Source organism: Acanthochromis polyacanthus, chromosome 11, assembly GCF_021347895.1.
Source record: "Acanthochromis polyacanthus isolate Apoly-LR-REF ecotype Palm Island chromosome 11, KAUST_Apoly_ChrSc, whole genome shotgun sequence".
In the NCBI taxonomy this organism is placed as follows: domain Eukaryota; kingdom Metazoa; phylum Chordata; class Actinopteri; family Pomacentridae; genus Acanthochromis; species Acanthochromis polyacanthus.
In genome coordinates, this window is record NC_067123.1 from 20,728,913 (window position 1) to 20,751,727 (window position 22,815).

Consider the following 22,815-nt stretch of genomic DNA (forward strand, 5'->3'; position numbering starts at 1 on the left):
TGTACAAGACTTGAGAAGAATGACATGTCAAGCTGCCAGAACATCATTATCCTCCAGTGCCAGCATATCCCAATACTGTAATCTACCAAAAGTGCCCAGAAGTACTGTGTGTCAAGTGCTTGGATGCATAGTTTGCATGGTTGAAACATGATCATCACTGAAAAAAATTCACAAGTTAAAGTATCAAGACTGGACCAAGAATTACCTGAAGGCAGATTTCCTAAGGGTAGTGGACAGATGAAATGGGACTCTTGATAGGACACATGGCTGGCGCACTAATGGACAGAGGGAACCACTTCAAGTGAGGTGCTAGCAAGGTGAAGGAAGGTTACTGCTATTGGCTGCAATTATTGCGAATGAGCAAGATGGAACTTTTTGGGTTGAATGTGGGTTGAAAAATCACTGTCCAGACCAAGAGCCAGTTCCTGGAAGATACTTTCTTCAAGCAGTGGTGCAGGAAGAAGTCTGCAGCATACAAGAAGGCAATGATCTTGTAGCAGATTGAGCTTCACCGCATGTATCCATGTATTTCACAGCTTAGCTCACCAACAAAAACCTAAAACATGATCAAATAATTTCCACTCTTCTCATTTGACTTCAATCCAATCGGAAGATTGTGAGCCTCTCTGGAGTATGAGATTTACAGTCACAGAAGACGATACACCTCTTGGAATAGCACTTAAGAGGTTGTGGTTGCGTTTTCATCAAAAGTTGAACAGATGAAGTGGAGCACTACGCTGATGGAAGACTCATGAAGTCAATGAAAAGAAAGGTGGCTGTACTTGTCTGCAATTTTTTTAAGGTGCTTGCTACGCATGCTCTGAAAAATTGAGAATAAACAGGTGTGGGGGGAAAAAAAAATTCATCCAAGTTTAAGTTGACTATTACTTCTGTACACTAATATCTGCTTAGTAAGTGTGCACACTTGTTCACTTCCCCTTTGTCAAACATTCAGGCTTGAAGTTTAGCAACATTTTGGATCAATGACAAGCACTGTATTTGTTCAACAGTAACATAAATCCTGAAGAACACAATCTGTGTAATGACTGTGTACACAGTGTTTGACATGCCATCGCTCCTGCTTCAGCTTCCAGACAATGGTTTGGGATAATAGGGGGGGGCATTGTTTTCTGCTCCAGGACTAAAGTTGTTGCCAAGTTGGAGGGCAACCCCTTCACTTTACTCAGCATTTGGCAAGCAAAACGCAGCAACTTGGCTCAGGTCTTAAAGATTGCCAGCATTTATTTATCGACAAACTTAACTGAACATTTACTGCTACATTCATTGCTCCACTGACTACCATAAACTGTTCCAATGGCCAGCACCTGCCTACTGCAACCACACTGACAATCTATATATAGGTGTGTCTGCTCTGAACCACTCACATAATAAAGTACACAGGACACACTAATAGATGTAAAAAGAGACCATATTGACAAGACTTGGAACCCAGTCTAGCCAGAGTCTTCCTTTTTCAGAAACGAGTGGACCCATGAAGACCACTAGCATTCACAGCTTGACAAATTTAGTCAGGCTTCCATCCAAACGCACTACATTTGGAAGGACAACTAACCAAATTTTTGGAACAAAGAGTTATGCACATCAAGATAAACAGTTGATGATTCAGTTTACCATTAAAGTATAACGCCAAAGGAGAAGGGCATGCAATGAGATTATGTGTTTAAAAGAGCAACAGTTAAAGCTGAAGGAATGGAAAATGTAATGGAAAGCCCACAAACAAAGACCATTAGGGACAATGGAAATAGAGGCATTTATAGAGCAAATATCTCAGCCTCTGGCTTTTAGAATAGAATTACTTTTCTCATCCCCGAAGGGAAATTCAGTAGAAAGAAGAGACGTGATGACTGTCCAGTGTCAGCTTCACATAAAACGCATCATCCCTGCAGTGATGCAGAAGTTTCAGAAATACAGTATTTAGCACGTTACTTGTGCTGCGAGATTGGGCATGTATAGTTGTTGTTTGTGACTGATTGTTGCTTTATTGTTTTTTTTTGGGGGGGGGGGTTGTAATTTGTGTCATTCTACTTTGCTAATTTCAAAGCCTGCCTTTTGGAGAATTCAACTTGGTAAATAAAAGCTGACAGTTGGAGCTGCTTGTATGAGAGAAGCAAGTTAGCAGCCACTGTGAAGCGCATGTCATCGGAGGTGGATAAGTTACTGACATCAGTCAAAAAGTGTGTAGAAAAGTTCAAATTTCAGCACAACAGTTGTTCATATGTTACGTACCATTTTTACTGCCCCCAAATAGAAAAGTCTGGTTCAAGCAATGTTAAAACTGTGTCTCTCTGTCTCTCCTTATCATTAAGGAGGTGGTCCACAAAGTGAATTTGAGTTAGCAGGTACAAACCATGATAAAGTAAACACATCATCAAACCAGATGTCTCCCCGCCACTGATCTGGAAAGGTAATACAACACCTTATATGCTTAAAATAATTTAATCAAAGACTTGGGTCTGAGATTGACCTCACCGTGTTAAAAACAAATAATTTAATAATAATTCATCAGAGTTAATACTAACCATTCATGAACTCTGGATTTATTCTGATAGGTGGGAAAACACTTCCTCCTGCTCATGATTTCATACAAAATGTGCATGGAGAGGAGAGGCTGTTCAAAAATGAGTCTGTTGTCAATGTGTTTGTGAGATGAGAGAGAGAGAGAGAGCAGGGCGAAGCACCACAATAAAATCTGATTTTATCCATTTCAAACTGTAACAAAATAGAAAACCAATACATGGCAATCAGTGATGATATTGTAGCAGGCTGCAGCAACACGGATATGATGACATCAAACTCATTTTCGATATTGCCGGACACCTCCGCTAATGTATCACAATCACTGCTTTTGGACTGCCAGTGGCCAGTTGGAAAATTTCAACATATCGCTGAGCTGCACATGCAATCCCTATGACATGATGTATTTGACAAGTCCATTTCTGATGCTGTTTGATGGATGTACCAACTCCTCCCTGACAAGCGCAGCAACTGTTTAGCAATACTTAAACCCATTTTTAAAAATACCCAATCTTCTCAGACTTCTCAAGTGGCCTCAGCTTAAATCATGCTTTAAAAGGTTAAGGTGGCAGTGAAGCTGGAAAGCTTAAATAAATATTCTGGCAGCTCTTATAGTATCTTGATGTGGCACAAAAAATAAAAGTAAGATGGATAATTGGACTTAACTGTGGCCTGGCTGTCTAAATTTAGCCCATTCATCTAGTAACCACCTTTAAATATTAGAATTTCAAGTGGATGATTTCTCATCATTAACAGAATGAGGTGGTTAGACAGCAGTAAAAATTAGATCCACCAGATTAAAAATACATATTCATTAACATATGGTAATTTCTTCAAGTACTGGTTCTATTTAAAGCACTTTACCTGAAAGCACAATGGTTTCAGAAGTTACAGCAACAAAAAAAGCTGAAGCTACAAGGGAAAAATCTGGATGATCAATTGCACTGCAATGCAATTAGCAGGTCGGGTTGTGTCCTGCAGTCCACCAGGCTGTTCTTCCTCTGAGGTAATATCTGGGCTGAAATGTCACTTTCTGACAATTGAAAGCTTTAAAAAATAATAATAATAAAAAGACTTCAACAAGTAACAGTGGGACAAATCAAGATGTTGTTAGTCAAAATAAAAAACACCTAAAACACAGCAAACCTGTGCCCAACAGAAACAGAATAGCACATGCTGCAGTACAGCTGCAGTGCACAAAGAAGTGCTTTTCAATACAGCTAATAATTTACACATAGAATACGCTATAACAACTATCGCAAATTTAGTTTTATTTTAAAGACAGTGTGTAGCAGCTTGCTCGGTGTCACGGTGGTAAGCATAAACAAAAAGAGATCTGGTGCCATACTACATTAAATAGTGGACAGTAAATATATATGATGATATGAATATCTTGATGAAAGACTATCGGGTTATAGTACATAGAGAAGAAAAAACTTATGTAGCAGACAAGCTACTGTATGTCATCAAAATGATTCCAATAGTCTCAAATCACAATGAGCCACGCAGAGTATTTGAAAATGGCATGAGAAAAAGCTACATGTATGCAACATGACTTATAAATTAAGAAACAGAAATGAGCATTTCTAGATTTTTTGAAACCAACAAAGTTACTGGTTGGATCATTTTTGACATCAGTATAGGATAAATGAAGAATGTGAAAGTCAAAGATGCCACTCCATCTGCACCAACCAACAAAAACACTTTGTAAACAGTCTAAATAATAATCATACAGTATATACAGGACTTTACCACAGATACACTTTTGGGGGGTGAAGGGTTCAAAACTGTTTTCTTAACTTATGATTGGCAACATCATCAATAACTTATTAACTGGAGACAAATTAAATTTAGTGAACATAAGTCAATACACTAAAAGCTATTTCTAGCCACATACATGGGACTTTTGCATCAGAAACAGCTTGGTAACATTAGGCACTTAACTGTTGTGACCTTCTGACTCATCTTGAATAAATTAGCTCTGACTGGAATCCATTAACCACCACAGAAGTCTGTGTCATTGTGGGCTATTGCTAGCTAAACTCCCACGATGCTCTCTGTTTGTCAATGCAGAACTAGCTGTAGTTCAAGCATAGACTGTATATAAAGATAACTCTTCTTCTTCTTTTCCTTTCAGCTTTTCCCTTCAGGGGTCACCACAGCGAATTAATTGCCTCCATCTAACCCTGTCTTCTGCATCCTCTTCTCTCACACCAACTACCTTCATGTCCTCTTTAACCACATAAAGATAACTCTATAAACAGTATATCTTTACATACAGTCTGAGTTCAAGTGATCACCTCCTCAGTTCAGTACAGGATTAAAAACAAAGTGTAGTCTTCAGTCTCATTAAACACGAAGAGGCTCCACCTGCTTGCAATACTTTACAATACATTGGTCTGACTCAGTATTCTTCAATAACTCTGCCAAGGAGGCGGAGTGTCGCCAGAGTCATGTGACGATCGGCGTCTGTCTGTCTGTCAGCAACATTACTCAAAATCGGATTAACGGATTTAGATTAAAGTTTCAGGGAAGGCTGGAAATGACACAAGGACCGATTGATTAGATCTTGGCAGGGATGCGGCTTAAAGTCTGGATTCATTGATTTTTTTAAAGATTTCATTCATCGGAAACGAAAAAAGGAATGAGCAGCCTTGGCGGAGTACTGCCCTCTCTGAATGCTTTTCTTGTTTTGGCCTTTAATCAGTCACTTTATTAGCAACAATTAATCGTTGAACGATTAATCATTAATACCTCTGCTTGGAGCACTTTACTTTTGAAAATGATGCATATTGCCAGATTGCATGCCATAGAAAATCTCAGTTCACTTTAGTCCCAGGTTATATCTATTAAGACACTTTTATCTGTACAAATGGGTCACGACAACAATGGCTACTACTGTATGGGGCAGACACATTTTGTGATTTTACGGAACAATTTTTCTGGTGAGAGTGCATCTTGTATATGTCATCAATCAATAGAACTGCTTAAACAGTTCTCACAACAAACACTGCCACAGACAGCCTGTAGGAACAAAGTGAAAGCCAAATTAAATTTTTAAAAAGAAGTCCAGGGACACACTCCAGACGGAAGCTGATCTGACATTAAAATGGCCTTCAAAGGTCTCTCAGCTTAGATGTGGTGCTTAATTGACTACAAAGATTCTTTCTTTGTACTGTCATGAAGCCTGCTGCAAGAACACACCCAAGGAAATAACAGTGTTGAAAAGGAAGTAGTCTTGATGGTGGCCATCTTGCTACAATTAGATAGAATAATGAGTGGACAACCGGATATGTGCGGAAACTACTCATAAAGCATGCATTAACAAAACAAGTGAGTGAGAGTGAAGATGAGTTGACAGAATTTGTGAGGCTGATAATGTATATTACTGGCAATGTTGTTCTTTTTCAGAATAGATATTACTAAGCAGACAAACGGGAGGAGGGCAGCATATAAAGATAAGTTTAACAAGGGCAAATAAAACAACTTAGAAAAAGTGATTTTAAACATCCTGTTCACACTTGCATACACAAATGACACTGAAGACGCCAAATATGCATCAATAGTTATTATATTTGGATTGGAATATTTTTAAGATTGCTTTGTACGTGTATAAGAGGCCGAGTTAGTAGGATCCAAAAACGCCGAAACAATCCTGACAGGACTGATAACAATATTAATGCAGTTTCCACACGCTGCTGCTGAATATCCTCAAGGACATCAACAGCAGAGACACAAGGAAAAAAGTTGTTTTGATGTTAAACTTTTAACGCATACATATAGCCAATACATTAAACTGGTAACTCACAAAGAAGACAATAAAATGGAGAACATTTTCAATGAGATTACTGTATTGTACCTGCATTGCATCTGATTTCATCGATATGTCTAGCACTTATCTACATTAACGAAAATATACTACAGGAAGTGAAATTAATAATAGTAAGTACAGAATGTTGTTTAACTTATATTTCAATATCCACACAGAGATCAAGTTCATTTAGGGCTGCATAACAAATGAATGCATTTCCACTACCAAGTGTAATGTCTCCACAGCAAACACTCCTACAGACTGAATTACAGAAAGCTGGCATTTCTTTGATTCATCTGAGAAGGCTGCCTTACTCTGGTAAAAAAAGGGGCTTGAGAAAGACATGTTTCTATTCCTCAAAGTAAGGTGTCGGAAAATACTGCTTTTGTATGCATGTCCTTTTGGTAACAGACAACATAATTGCGCCCGCTAATATTTGCTTTGAAACAGGTAATTAAAATGAAATGTCACAAATTAGAAATGTAGCATTGGTTTAAGTGGGAGGAGGTACCAAAATAAGTAAAATTATAAAATATGCAGAGTCAGAAAGCAAATATCTTTCTTTTAACAGTGAAACCATCAATTATTCATGCTCATGTCAAACACTGATCTATAGTGAATATAGATTTCATCAAAAGGTTTCCTCTGGCTGGAAATGACAAGTGGCAAAAGACAGCAAGACATGGTGCTAGAGATGCTACTGCTACTAATGTCTGTTCCTTTTTTGGCATTTTTACTAAGAATTTTATGTTCAAAATGATTGATGCCCTTTTTAGTAATCAATCAATCAATCAAGTCTTTATTGGCCACCATGGGAGTCACAAGGGTCCTGGTATTAACAACCCTTCTACATGTCTCCACTGGGATTCCAGACCACTCCTCTTCTGTGATGATCTCTAGGTCACTGCGACTAAAGGCTTCCTTGCCATCACTCTGGTCAACAGGTCCTTCTACAGATCCTTCATGAGATTCAGGTTGGGACTCCTGCTCTGTCACTACAAATGTTTCCGTTTCCTGTTAACCATTTTTTGGTGGCGTTGGCTGTAGTGTTCAGACTATTGTCCTGTTTGAAGGTCCAGTGCTGCCAAGGACATGCTTTTCCTCAGACTACCTGATATTTTCCTCTAGAATCTTTAAGCAGTCCTCTTTTCTCATGAGGCTGTTTACTTTGACATGGCTGCCTGGCCAAATCAGCTAAAAAAAAAAAAAAAAAAAGAAAAAAAGCACCCTCAAAGCATCACATTGGTGCTCTTGGGGTTGAATGAACACAAGTCACGCTCTTGTGTCTAAATAACTTTATTTTCATCTCATCTGACCACAGAACTGATGACCGAAAGCGTTTTGCTATGTCCAGAGGAGCTTGTGTGTTACAGTCTTGGAGAAGTAGATCCCCCCCAGTTAGTGTCCATGGAGACCAGCCATGTTCAGTGTCTGCTGGAGTTTCTGCCTCGATATGTTGCTACCAGAGTTGCTCTGATTCATGATGGCCTTGGTAGTGAATCCCGGATATTCTAACACTGTCATTCTTGTCAGTACACTTGGGGCTTTCTAAATATATTTGGCACAATTGTGAACAAAAAGTTATTCAGCTGGTCAGCTAGTGACAAACTCCACTGAGTTAATCGATGACCTGGTCAGATGTGGCTTTAAAGGTTATTGAGCAGATAACATGACCAGTACACAAACACTCCTTTGACTAGTGGCAGCATCCTCATTAACCCTTTACGCTTCAGTGCGTAGTAGGTGTACCGCCGGCGGTACACCTACTAATTTGCATAGGAATTTGAAGAATGTCCGACGGCTGCAAACGCGATTATACAAACACTATACGCCGATGGAAAGCTTAGATTCTCATGAATCCGCCGGTATAAACCACTTTCAGATGTGATTACCACAGCGGGTGAGAAAAACACATTTGTCCGACAAAAACAAATATTCATCCATGCGTTCTCTATACACGGCTTCAACGCACACAGCGCGACTCACATTTCCGGGTTCATTATTACACACAGAAAAAAAGATTCCACAAAAAACGGCCATAATCCAACCTTTTACATCCAGACAACACAAGCCAGTAAACTATTTTGTCCAAAACATGTCCTGAAGTCGGCATAAAATCCACGAATCGGTCGTTTTCAAGGAAATGCACCTCGCGATGTGCGTCCAATATTCCCTGTATTTTTCGTCATTTTTTTAATTTAAAAATAGAATATTAGTGATTTTTTGTACTGAAAACGGCTGGAATTGACTGAAGCTTAAAGGGTTAACTATATGGGCCACAGATGTGTGACTCATTACTGAAGTGATTTCTGGTCTATGATCACACTCTTAATCTGACCTACATGGTTTTCAGTTAACTCGTACTTTGTTGTTTCATGGCGTCCATTCTGTTGTAGGGATGACGAGTGTTATAATAAATAATTATTCCTCTATGTTGCAAAGAATGGTCAGAATTTAATGAAATGTTACATGCTGCATTTATATCTTTGTTTAGCATACTTATTGATGATGTTTTACACTGTGGTAGGTCACACTTGAAATCACTTGGATATGACTTAACAGCCTTCCATCTTGTGAGCAGCCACAATGACAAACGCTAATATCAAGCTCGCTACCTTTGGTTTTAGCCATGACTTGCAGTTGACAAAGAACTGACTAAAGAACTACAGCATCAGCTGTTTTCAGTTTACAGTGTATCAGAAAGCTGTAAAACATGGTATAAATTCCCAGGACCGTTTGAAATGGTCAAGAAACTGCATTTTCACACAAATACAATTTCATGGGGTGTGAATAATTTTGCAGTGTGCGCCAATGACGTTGGACCATCGGTCAAATCCGATTTGTGTACCAAAAGTCCGGTAAAACTTACTACATTACCGGTCTCATGTCCGGTGTAATTTTTTTTCCTGTAAATCACCCTAAAGTCGCCGAGAATCACCAAGGGATAATGCAACATCGGGGGAAAGCAATTTTGTATGATGACGTTATGTCACATGATCACGTCATGATTCCCGGCGCGCACAGAGTGATTTCCGGTTACAAGTACACAGGGATGGGATCAGCAAGTTCTGATTCCAGCGGAAAGTCGTTGACGGGGGGGGGGATGTGTGCGGCAGCGGCGGCGGCGCAGCGACTTCCAATTGCTGGGCCGTTTACAATCGAACGACAGCTTGTTAACGTCGATAGCAAGCTATCGTTAACGTCGTTACCATCTCGCGGGAGTATCAGCGACAATAAAGTGTTCAAACTTGAAATGAAATCCGCGGATCGGCGGAAAATTCCCATCCCTGAGTACAAATTCAAGTTTCTGCAGGAGCGTGTGAAAGTAGTGCCAAAACAAAGCTGAGAGCTGTTTTTCTGGTCAAATTGGACGTGTATGGTGAGTAATTCAACGGTAAAAGTGGATGGTGGTATGGTAGAATGGTGTGGGAGGGTGTAGTGACGGTGACAGTGCATGTAGATGGTAATTTGCCAGGTGTATAATGAGAGAGGGTGGATGCTGAGTTAGATTTGGCTGTTGCTATGAGAGTATGGTAGGTTATTTCATGGATTATGGTATTACATACCATAATCCATGGTATGGTATGCATAAAATATTCGGTCCAGTAAAAACTGTTTCGGTCCAGTAAAAAATTACTGTTACTGGTCCACGGTCCAGTAATAAATTTTGCCCATTCGCGCAGACTGATTTTGGTTGGGTCAGTTTTAGTAAAATGTTAGCATCTTGAACAGGATATCTTTCTATCTTTTGCTCCTTGGTTAAATCTCTTCTAGCAAGAAGAAACTTAATGGCCGAATTAGAAATGTATAAATTTAAATGTGGCATGGTAATGAATAATTTTGGCCTTAACTGCATTTTTTTCTCTGACAGTGTGGACTAATTATAGCTAAATTATGAGTTAAAAGGGCTAAAAAAAATTATACAAAAAAGAAAAGAACAAGTGTTACTGGTCACTGTGTTGTTGCGATTCCTGCTTTCAACAGAGAATGACTTAAAGGAAAAGAAAAATATGGAAATTGGAGGAATACAAAGAAATGAGGAAGAAGCTATACCCTGAATCTGGAGAAGATAATCACTTGAAAGATAGAAGAAGAGAGCTTAGAAGAGTCAAGGATGATAATGATTAATTCACAAGGTGTTTGAACAATAAAGTGGCAGAAGAGCTTTGTTGGTGGTATCTCTTTTGGCAGGTCTTATCTGCTTTAACTGTAAATTCCTTTTTTGCTCTCTTTTATACTTCGACCTTTTGACATTTGGCCTTCAACCAACCATGCAGAGGAACCACGAAAAACAAAAGCTCAGGGTAAAAAAGAGGAAAGGGAAAAAACCTCATTTTTCACTATTCTTATTTGCTTTAACAACTACAAGATTTAATTCCCTTTTTAAAAAATGTTTTATTGCCATTAAATTGTGGAGGGTTGGTAATCGGTTTGTGAAATGCATACCCATTTGGTAAAACATAAAATGCTTTTTGCATTCATTGCTTTTCATGTTTATTTCTTACCTGCAAGTAGTCAATTTTGATCACCTCATGCTTGTGTTTGTATTGACAAAACAAAGTAAATGGTTGTAGCTAGAGTGAAGTCTTTAGACAACGTTTTTCCAAAGTAAAGAGTTTGAGTTTATTCATTCAAGCTGTCTGTCAAAAGTCTGAGTGAAACTACAGATGGTGTTTTTCTAATTCAGGTCTCAGGAATTCAGCTCTTTTTGCTTGTTCATCCAACTCTGAAAATAACTATCCCTAGGAGGAAAAACTATATTTGCAGACTAAATCATTTCCAACAACCACAACAACAGTTCCGTTTCAAAGAGAACTCTCGTTAACTAGAGAGACTACACTGTTCCTTGGAGTCCGGCCAGCAGGGAACAGGGTTGGTGAGGAGCAGCAAGGTTCGAAGAGGTATATACTTAGTCACTGGATGACTGTCTTCAAATTCCAGACGATACTAATTAGTCTTGTACTATTTAACATTGGCAAGCCAATTCTTTTCAACCTTCAATCAAGCACTGGACTGGCCTTCTGTTCAGAAGTCCCCAAGCAACAACACATTTGCACAGCATTTCTCGTACCACACTGTCAGTGAGTCATGAATTCTACATCAGGGTTGGCCATCAAAGGATTTTCTATCTCTACACAAAAACCCTTGACATACTTGTGAGAGAAATGCATAGAATGTGATAGAAATGTGCAATTGAGCCATGAAAGACTGACAGAAGCTGCCTGGTAAGAATAGATCTGTGAGCGTTAACCCTTGGAGAGAGGAAGCATGTAGGCTATCATCACAGAACCCTGGGGTCATTCTGGAAATGTCAGATCAATTCAATATGTACCGGCTCCCCGCTTCTCCTACTTTGCTCATCAGTGTGTGATCAAATTCCTGCTGAGACCACAGGTATAAGTGGTTAAAAATACAAAACCTTTGTTTATGTCTTGGTTTTATCCTGAATTTTTTGCCTTCCAAAGGTTGAATTGCTATTTTCCTTGTACGGTCCAGTTGGGTATGTTTAGAGAGGTTTCTGACAAGAATACAAAGCAAATACGGATTTTATAAACAACTATTCATCATCTACAGACTTTACTTGCATTTCATTGTCTGTGTATGTCTTTGGGCAGCCAAAAAAATCACTTCGTTTTAATGCCTTATTTAATTTTGAAAGTAATCTTTGGTTTCACGCCTGTTTGAGTGCACTGTGGAAACTGAGTGGAGACAAGAATGCTTCTCTGTGCCCAGCTGCCTGACTAGAATATCCTGATGTATGTGAGGAGTTTAGGGAATGTCAGTAAATTGTAGCGTCAGAAAACAGCCTAGGTTACACTGTATGCGTCTCTGCATGCACATCAGTCACGCCAAGCCACCAACCACCACAAGTAAATTCTCAACCCGTGGGAAACTCTGAGATGCCATTAAACAGCCAACATTTTGCTTTGCATTTATTGCGGAGAGAGTGCAACGGAATCATAGCTAGGAACAGAGCTGTTGCTGCTGGAGCACTGATATTCCAAATCCAACCATTTTATAAAAAAAAAAGCCCTTTGTCTCCATGAAACTCGTGCTGTGTTGCGACAAGTAAATGGCCATCAGAGCAGCCCCGCTTCCTCAAGCATTTCAGCACCAAGCAGCAGCAAACCGAAGCAGTGAGGAGTCAGAAATGACAATAGAATTTACCACTGCTTTTAATCAAACCAAACAAGCTACCTTTGACTATCGAACTACCTTGACTAATCTTTTTTGAGTCCCAAGATTACCCTTAATTAAAAAGAACAGGTTAAATACACACAAGACTTATCTGCACCTTTATTCGCTGACAATCATTTACATAATGTGTTGCAAAATTACTACCGTGTGTGTGGGAACTGACAGAGAATGTAACCCTTATAATGTATTATTCAGCACCAAAAGGCACTGTGAAAAATGTGGGTACAAATAATTCATGTCCTGATGCACCTAAAAGAAAAAGCTGTTAAAAAAAAAAAGTTAGTCTGGCGTCCTGAACATGGACTGTGAGACAATGTAGCTCTACAGAGATTTCAAGTGGAATCTGATCATAGAAATGGTGAAATATATTGCATTAGTGTATTAGCTACATTCACGAGGTCCTTTGCAAATGCAAACATTACCGTTCCACAGTTTGGGGTCACTTAGAAATGTCCTGATTTTTGAAAGCAAAGTGTTTTTTTCAATGAAAACAAGATGACATGGTCATCAATATCCCCCGCCACATGTGATGTCTATGAGTCTATATCCAAAATAGTGATCAAGGGCCATAACTCTGTTAAATATTATCGCACAGGTCTCATTTTCGAACTTGATCAAGGTGTCCATGGTGTGAAGCTACACTGTAAATTCCGTAATCCTAGCTGTAATAGTTTCCGAGAAAAGCTGTCCCCTTCATCTCGGACGGACGCCAAACCTATATCCCCCTTTTCCACTTCGTGGAGGAGGGGGATAATAATAACATTTAATGAATCAGAAATACAGTCCAGTCATTGTTAATGTAGTAAATGACTATTGTAGCTGGAAACGGCTGATTTTTAATGGAGTATCTCCATAGGGGTACAGAGGAACATTTCCAGCAACCATCACTCCTGTGTTCTAATGCTACATTGTGTTAGCTAATGGTGTTGAAAGGCTAACTGATGATTAGAAAACCCTTGTGCAGTTACATTAGCACATGAATAAAAGGGTGAGTTTTCATGGAAGCCATAAAATTGCTGACGTGACCCCCACACTTCTGAACGGTAGTGTGTATTATGTTATCGTAAAAATACCAGTTATTACTTCTGGAAGATTTAGTATTGGTGTCAGCATTCCAGACTGAAACAAGTTTTTTTTTTTGTCACAACAGATGGTAATATCTCTCCATACTTAAGACCTGTCAAGAGTGCTTGGAAATATATTTGGAAATAGGAATTTTCAGCATTTGGAGCTACATTTGGAGGGATGCAGAGCTCCCAAACTCCAAAAGTAAATCACTATGGGGAAACTTAATTGAAGAGGAAGTGTACTATCTCAATAGTACAATAATGAATCTATTGGAATTCTAAAGAGGAACGAATGCATTCTTAGTTTTAAGTGAATACGTGTTCTGTATTTTCTGCATCTCCAGGCTACACTTCTAACAACAGTCTGAGGGTAGCATTAAAAAATAAAAATAAAACAGTGATTTATCGTTTTTCACCCTATCCGTAAGACATGAAACACTGATGTAAAGCAGCAGAAATCAAACCCAGTTAACATAATCACAACAGCAAATTCTACTGGGATTTTGTGTGACGTATTCAGCTGCCGACGTGCGTCATCTACAGGCAAAGGAAACCAAGAATTACTCCAGTGCTAACAATTGTGCCATCTGTACTTATAAGGCTATCAGAACTTTATGGGGACAGGTTCCAAAAATGTACCTTTTTTTTTTTATCCACACAGACAAAGACAAAAAAGCAAGAGGGAGAAACAGACAGCCGGGGCGAGGGGGACTGCAGAGATCTGAGGACCTGAGCAGGTGTTGAACAAAGAGATGGAACACAGACTGAAAAGCCACAGGGGCATGAAAGATGTAGAACCAAAGACAACGGGGTAGTGACCTCTGTAGCACTGCAGACATGGGGACTGCAAGAGGCTGGAGAACAAACTCAGTGGGCGGTGAAGTACATCAAAAGCTGTCCCGTCCAAAGCAGCCTTGATAAAACACACTCTGCACATCGCTGTTTGAAATCTGTATATATTGCTAATCCGCATACTGTCCATTATTTCTTCTTTGCTTTGCTGCACCAACACAATTCTATGCTTATTTAGTCATTAAACTGTGAAATCCATGTTTATAAAAAGAAAAAAAAGAACAGACTTTAATCATCTTAATAGAGCCGCTCACCTTTGGTGCTGATGATCTTAGAGGTGAGTTCCAGAGTCTCGATGTCCTCAGATCCAATGTTTTCCAGGGTGATGGTCAGCTCCTGCGTCTCGCCGTTGAAAAGCTGAACGGACACAGTGCTGGACAGTTCTTCTTTGGACATGGGCTGAGCTGTGTGAGCTGACCTGTGAGAGCAAATGAACAATGTAAAGACATTGTTAACAAGTGGAATTGGGGCAATATTGCAATTTGATTTGTGATATAAATCAATAGTTAAGTATTCACTGCGCAACAGATCTCAAACATGATAGAGTATTACCTCATGAGTTATCACACAGGAGGATGGCTTTAACTTTTAAAACCATTGATACGATAATTCAATCCTTGCTTTGGACATATTGCGTAAATTATACCCTAAACTGCAGAATTTTTAGTTTGCATTGTTCCTAGTGGGGCTGCACAGTGAATGGTGGTTAGCATCGTCACCTTGCAGCTAGAGGATTCCCTGTTCACGTCCTGCCAATTTCAATAACTTACATTGATATAAAAGTGAGTTTCAAGTTAACTAATGCAGATATTTGAGTTGAAATTTATTTATAATATTAAGTTGATGCAGCGATCAACATTATTTTGTCAAGTCACCAAAAGAATGTTTGCAGCTTGAAGAGTTCAGTAAACTACTGTTATTATTTTATGGTGAGCTGCACAGTGGATAGGTGGTTGGCACTGTCATCTTGCAGTGAGAAGATTTGCGGTTCACATCCCTGCATTTCTGGGATCTTTCTGCGTGGAGTTTGCATGTTGTCCCTGTGCATGCGTGGGTTTTCCACAGTCCAAAAAAATGCTGATGTTAATTGATGATTCTAAATCTATAGGTGTGAATATGAGTGTGATTGTTTGTCTCTATATGTAGCCCTGTGATAGACTAATGACCTGTCCACTCTGCCTTCACCCTAAGTAAGCTGGGATAGACTCCAGCCCCCCCCCCCCCCCCCCCCCCCCCCCCGCAACCCTAATGAGGTTTAAGCAGTATTCAGGTAATGGATGGATGAATTGTTCCAAGTTGCGACTTTAATTTAAAATGATTAGCTGAAATAAAGGGGAAAGGGTTACTTAACAATGGCATCAAGTCTTATTTAAGAATGGTCTATGGATGCACAGCACTAACAAATTACTCAATCAGCATGCATTGTGTGAATGCAACGCAAAAACATCGCTTTGTCATGATAGAAATAAATCCTTAAGACAGTACAGAACATACAGGCTTCTATAGCAATAACTGAATCCACTCTGAATTCCATCATGAGCAATAAATTTCTCATTCACTGTGTGCTGCAACTTTAAACCATGTGTGCTGTTGTGTTTCTGGCCCCACCTGAGCCAGTGAGCTACAGCTGCAGAGCTTTAACCTCAAGACCTGCTGTCCACATATGTGGACATGTTTTTTTATTTATTTATTTTTCCAAAAGGGGCATATTGTTAATACTACTAATAATGCTAATATTACTGCTTCTACTAATAATAATAACAATAACAATGTAAATCTAGTAATATATATATATATATAATGTAAATGTAATAAACATAATAATCAATATTAGATAATATCCAGTTATTATATTTATTGGTTACTCCTTATCCCAAGTAAGTAGAAAAAAACTAAAACACAAACCAAAGCTTGGGTCTTAGGAGGTTAAAAAGCTGCCAGTGTCTGTTCTTTGTCAAATAACGCAAATACTGAAGCAAAAAGGAATGTACACCATTATGAAAGACCGTATTATTCAGGAATAAATTGAGCCCGAGCTCCCGATATTTAAACCGTGGAGAGCGTCGCCTTACATACTGTCAAGCAAACCCAAGAGAGGGACTGTGCATAATTTACATGTGGCACAACAGATGTAACTTCGTTATTTACATTTTCTGATTGCAATATGTTTCTCAACAGTTTGTGCAATATCAGTCTCAGTATTACGAGTAGCATTTCATTTTCATGTACAAGATCTCAATGGAATATTTCATTTTTTAGGTGTAATATTTCAATTGCATGTGTAAAATTTCATTATCATGTGTAATATCACTTTACTACCTCTGAGTCAGCACCAGTATTACTTCTCACCATTTTATACCAGTCCTATTTCAGCATATTTATGTATATTTTTAGTAATGCATCATACCTTTCTATTATGCACTGCTTTTTTTCAACATGAATAAAGTTTTATCTTGTGTCAAAATTGTGAAGCCAGCCATCAGTAACAAACTACCTATAATCTTTTCCTGAGCTTGAAAGCAGAAAGAAGTACATGCTTGTATCATAAAGATGGAAATCTTTTTTTTAAAGCAACACACTGAGCAATCTAAATGGTGCTGCAAATAACCAGCAAAACATAGATTGCATGCAAGCAAACACTACATTTGTTCTTAAAAGTGAAGGCACAGATGCACTCAATCTTAAAAAATGCAATGATAGATTAATGCTAATGGTTAAACTTTACAGTAGTAACGTAAATAAAAAAGGGAAGCAACAGGTACTGTAGCTTTGTGCTGTAGGCAAGAAGTCTGTGAGACACCTCTTAGAGCTTTGAAGTCAAAACTGAAGGTCTACCTGTGGACCCTGCGAGAACACCCAGGAGACCACGCATACACTTTTATTCTATTTGCTTGATGTGTCTGCTACAGTACTCTTCTAGCTCTAAAGAATAAAAGATTTTACACATCAAAAGCCACTGATGTGTTGTACTTACAGGCATGACCTAAATAGTGGATTTTGCAGCAGCTCTGCTGTCAGAATGATTTACAACACTCCAACAGGCTGCTTTACCTGTTGTTTTCTGTGAGTAAATTACCTCATGACTTCTCTCATGTTTTCTGCTTTTGCTGCGTCGAAAATTTCATCTCACCTCAAAGGACGTACATGAAAACTAATTCAGCTGCTATTCTGATGTTTTGAGACTGCAGCTACTTGACATCAGAAAAAACACTCCACAAATATTCACAGCTCAGTATTTAGTAACGCAGTCGCAATTTTCACTGAGTTTTGTTGAGGTTTTTATTGGCACATTTTTATACACAAAGTCCAAGACCGTGGGCGGTGTCAGAGTTAAATGTAAAATATTTGGCTGCACGTAATTTCTGCTGTAATGTGAACGTCAGTTGAACATAGTAGTGCTAACTGTCATGATGAGCATTAATCACCAGCGTCAGCTACAGTAATTTTCTAAATATTTATTGTATTTAATCATTCATTCTGAAAATGTCATTACGTTTTGCCACTGGCAAAATTCTGATTCCCATAACTGTGGTTTCATTCCATTTTGAGTGAGAAACACTGTGTCACATACTCATAATCTTTAGAAATCCTTTTTTTTTTATGTTAGAAAGACTGTTAGGTTAGAATCTGGTCATGAATATTTAAGTAAGCCTGGCATTGCTAGTTTATATAAAGGGCCAATAAGGGAGTTTCTGTATTCACTATAATATTACAATATATAATGTTATAGTATATAGCATAACTATTATTTCAAATAAAGCCATGTCTTTTCAGCCTGAAAGATATTTCAACATCAAACATTTCATAAGGTAATGTAATAAAAAGGCGAGGTGTGCATAAATTGTTACATGTTGGGAAGTTGATTGTCCAACACACAGAGTAAGACTCGGGTAAAAACTGCACTGAAAATTTAACCATTTGTTAATTGCCACACATTTGGGTATCAACACCATCTAAGCAGAGCACAGTCTGTGAGTAATAGTGACACTTTTCATTGTTTTGGCTCTGTGCTTCAGCAAAATGGATGTGAAATGAAACAATGACTGCGAGGCTGAAGTGCTGACTTTCAGCTTTAAGGGTGTATGAGGGTGTTCACATCAATCGTGGGTGAACAGAGAAGGACTCGCTGCCCTTTTATATTTTTATAGCTAACCAGCAGAATGTTTTTGACTGTCGAGAACACATTTCACGTGCTGAAGACCAGATTGAAGCTAAAATGGTAATTTAATATGCTCACAAAACACAATGCAAAACGTGTTGCAACTGCCAACTCATCTGGTTTTGTTCATCCATCAAAAGCAATGTGGGCACCTTCGATGTTAAATTAACCCTCTGAAGTCCAGAACCCACCGTGGAGTTGGAAAGGCATGTTTTCTTTTTAAAAACTGCCAAAATTACACCATTTATCTGGACTTATCCGTCGGCAATCATACATTGACTGAGCAGCCTTGACGGAGCACTGTGCTTCATAAGTGCTTTTCTTGTTCTACATGTTTCAGTCCAAAATTTCTGAAAAATAAACCATATTCCCTCATGTCCTGTGAAAAAGATATTCTGAGATCCTCAGCACAAGTCAAGTCATCAACTAAGCTATGAACAACAGTCAAATGACAAAAATTCAGGTACTTCTAAAGTGAACTGCAGAGCAGAAAGGAGACATCAAGAAAACAGACATACTTGATCAATCAAATAAATGCAGCGTGGATCAAAAACGGTATACAGAGGAGCGAGATATCAGCAAAACAGGCCCACAGTGAGCAAAAATTTGACTGGAGCAAAAGAAATGCAAAGTTTGGGGATCTATACGGTTAAGGAGCACATGTAGTCCTGTACAGGCAGCGTGATTGTCAGCTCATGTGTAGGTATACCGTTTGTTAAACACCCATGGCTCCTAAATTTGATTTATATGTCTAATTTTATCATTTGTTCAGTCTTAAAATGCCACAAGTCCCATCAATTCCCGCCGCCCGCTACATGTTGGTCACGCAATCCAGTCTCCATACATAACGTACACATGCCTGTGCTCATCGCAAGGTCATTTTGTTTGTGGGTACATCTATATTAAAAGGCCTCATTCTATGGTGCCGTGATTTCTGATAATCAACTAATAAACAAATGCTGCATTTCTGAAAAAAACACTTCATTTCTGACAATTCCATGTGGGGGAACAAACAGCGTTGGTGGAGTGCTTTCCTTGTTGTTTTTGTGGACCTGGGTCTAAAAATCAGACAACTCTGTGCTTTTCCATTTGGACAATAAAGCTCTTGTCATCCATGATGACACAAAATTTCTAACCAGGTGCTTACTTCTGACCTACTGAGACCCCTCACATTACCCTCATAGCAGCAACACAAGATCCTGTATAAATTGGCTATTTGCGAAAAACGGCCATCATAGTGGGAACAATGTCTGCTGGTGTAATACAGATAGATGTGACTACTCTATAGAACAAATAAAATCTGACCGTGGTAGAGATGTGCTGAGCTGGATGCGAGGAAGAGAGGGGATGACCTCCACCAGACAACCGCCAGTCTTCACTCCCATCAGGCCTTCCAGCAGGCAATCACTGGTCACACCAAACACTGACGTGTGGTAACCTGGGGTCAAATGGACAACAGTCAGACTGCTTAGATCAGTGAATGGAACTTTTTAAAGCACAATTTTAGAATGAAAACATCTGCTTTGACCAGTTCATTACTATGTGCAACATCTGTGCAATGGAATAGGTTTGAAGCTGGACTGACCGTTGACGGTGATGTTTCCAGCTGTACGTGGGACACCGACCAGAGTAACGGGGTAGAGTCCAGACTCGGCAGGCAGGGACAGCGCAGCAGGCAGAGATTCAAACTCCACTCCAGAGGTCAGCAAACCCTGAATACAGCACAGAATAGGAATGAGGAACATATACTGCTGGTGTAAAACCAAACTTTCGTCAGAAACTTAACAGACAATGCTGCGATGTCAAAGCTCATAAAAATCAAGCGCAAAACCTCCACAAAAATAATCAGATCTCACATATTTTGACACTTTCTGCATGCCACGCTAACAGAGTTTCCATTTGTTCTCCCTTTGAAAAATGGAGCACAGCTGTCTGACTCAGTGTGACGTATCTTTTGAACCCTTTCATGCGATCCATCATCTTAATCTACCCATGATGCCCTGAAGATCAAATCTCTGTCAGCATGGGATGGTCAGTTCCATTGAAGCAAATTATTCTCCGTGAGAAACCACCACTTGAGCCACATGTGTCAGAAAGGCTATTGAAACTAAGTCCTCTAGATCACAACACAGAAGGAAAACAGATCAGAAAGGTTTCAAATATAGCATTCCACATTTCCACTGGGTATTACAAAGGCCAGAATATCATGTGCCAGTTCTTTTTATGCATTACAAAGTCTTGCGTTGGTTATTCAAAAGGTAATTTTGAGCCCCTAAATGAAAGTGTCTGAAGGGAATTTAAATCAACTCAAATGCCAGTTACATAAAAGAATTGCCTAAAGGACAATTGTGGTTTATTACAACTAGAGAGTTTGCAGCTCTGCCATCATTTTTATTCGTTAGGATGACACATGTACCAAGTAATTACTAAGATCTGAAAATACAGATGGATAATCAAGGCTTAGGTCAAGGTGGACTTCATGATCAGGCGGTTTCTTGGCCTGTCTGAAATCCAAATAAATTGGGATAATTTGGAGAAGACAGTATTTTTTACAGGAAAGACACCAAAATCTTGTAAAACTTTGACGTACTGAAAACACAACTCCGAAAACAAAAGAGAATGAATAAACTGGAATTATTCTTTACATCTGACCTCAAACGGAGTGGAAAGTCCTGAAGGAGCAAAGTTAAGAGATTGACAATAATGGTTGTCTACGATAAAGTACCATATTAGGATGCAAACTCAACGCATTACCAGCACAAGCAAACTCAATAGCTTTTATGAAACTGTAATTAAATAAGAGGTCTTGTCAGAGCTCTGTGAGGCTATGCAGAAAGATAAGCATGCAATAAATTCACTATCCCAGTAAAGGCAGTAACGTCAACATCAAGTCGTTATTGTAACTTTAGTTGAATGTAGTGTGCTTACTACACTACTTACATTCTTCAACAAATCCTAATGCCATTTCTTGCACATATTAATGTTTAATAATACTAAGGCCTTAATTAATGGAGCAGTTATGCTGACGCAGGGGGTTCTGGCATTAAAACGCAGGGTTGTTCTTTAAAAATGTTGAACTTGACTCCATCTACTTAGGATGGACTGCAACATGACATTCCTTATCTAGGATAACAGTCGGCAATTCTTAGCAGATTGCTTTGAAAAGAGTATTTATACTGTTTACCCTAAGATAGATTAGACAAAAATATATAAAATAGGAGCAGTTACAATGAAAAGTTACATGATTTGGCCTTAAAATATTATAAAATACTGTTGTTGCATCTGATTAGTCCTCAAACTCCTGGATCTGTAACTCAAACTGGACTGCTTCAATCAAATTCTATGTCATATATGAAGAGTTCCTCTCATACTACATTGAGGAACAGAGGTGTTGGGGAAAAAAGCTTTGTTTCTCAGTTCTAGTTGCAATTACAGCTCAAAGGTTAGGGTGCATTATATCACTACCTCTGGGTTTAGTGTGCCATCAGCTACACTGCAGTGGTATTTCTGTGTTTTCAACTTCTGCTTTAAAAAAAAAACTCACATGCGTGTAAAATATAGACCTGAGAGCCCACCAAGCAGCTCTGTTTCATTGTCCTAAGCAACACTGCCTTTGAATAAAGACAATGTTGATGCTGATATGCAGCAACAATTAATATTCCAACTCTCAGATACAGTCAGGCTGTTACTGTTCTCCCATTTGCCCTTTGGCACTAAGCACAAACTACAGTTGAAACTGAAGGGAATGTCAATAGCTTTGGTGTTTGTTTACGAACCAAAAATATTAAAAATATCAAGATTTCGACCTAATGATGTTAATTAATCCAATTAAACTTATTCTCTAGAAACCTTGAATATCTGTAGCTTCAATCCATTCAGTTGTTGAAAAGTTTTATTGTGGGTCAAAGAGCTAAATGAGTCACCCTGAAAAAATAAAACATGGAAATCATTGTTTCTAACATGATCACTGCAAAGTCTCGTAAACGCTAAACTTCAAGTTAAGTCAAGAAAATTGAATAGTATTCTTTCCAACGAGTCAGTTTTAATTGCTGATATTCACTGCAGAATGAGGGCAGAAATTTAACTCTGAGTTTCATATTTCTTCAGTTAGTGCAGTTTTTTTTCTCTGTTTCTCCAAATTTTCTTTGATCTGACAATATAGTATGTACATGTAAGCAGGACAGACATGCTGT

At 38.8% G+C, this 22,815-nt stretch overlaps 1 protein-coding gene across 2 annotated transcripts in view; it reads right to left on the reverse strand.

Moving 5' to 3' along the window:
* Positions 1 to 22,815, reverse strand: part of trappc9 (trafficking protein particle complex subunit 9) — a 285,840-nt gene that overhangs the window by 208,865 nt on the left and 54,160 nt on the right. For both annotated transcript variants that reach the window (XM_022194077.2, XM_022194076.2), the window contains 3 exons: positions 20,208 to 20,334; positions 19,928 to 20,060; positions 14,718 to 14,881 (listed from right to left, as the gene is read on the reverse strand). In XM_022194077.2, coding sequence (XP_022049769.2) covers positions 14,718 to 14,881; positions 19,928 to 20,060; positions 20,208 to 20,334 — 424 coding nt within the window. The remainder of the gene's footprint in view (positions 1 to 14,717; positions 14,882 to 19,927; positions 20,061 to 20,207; positions 20,335 to 22,815) is intronic.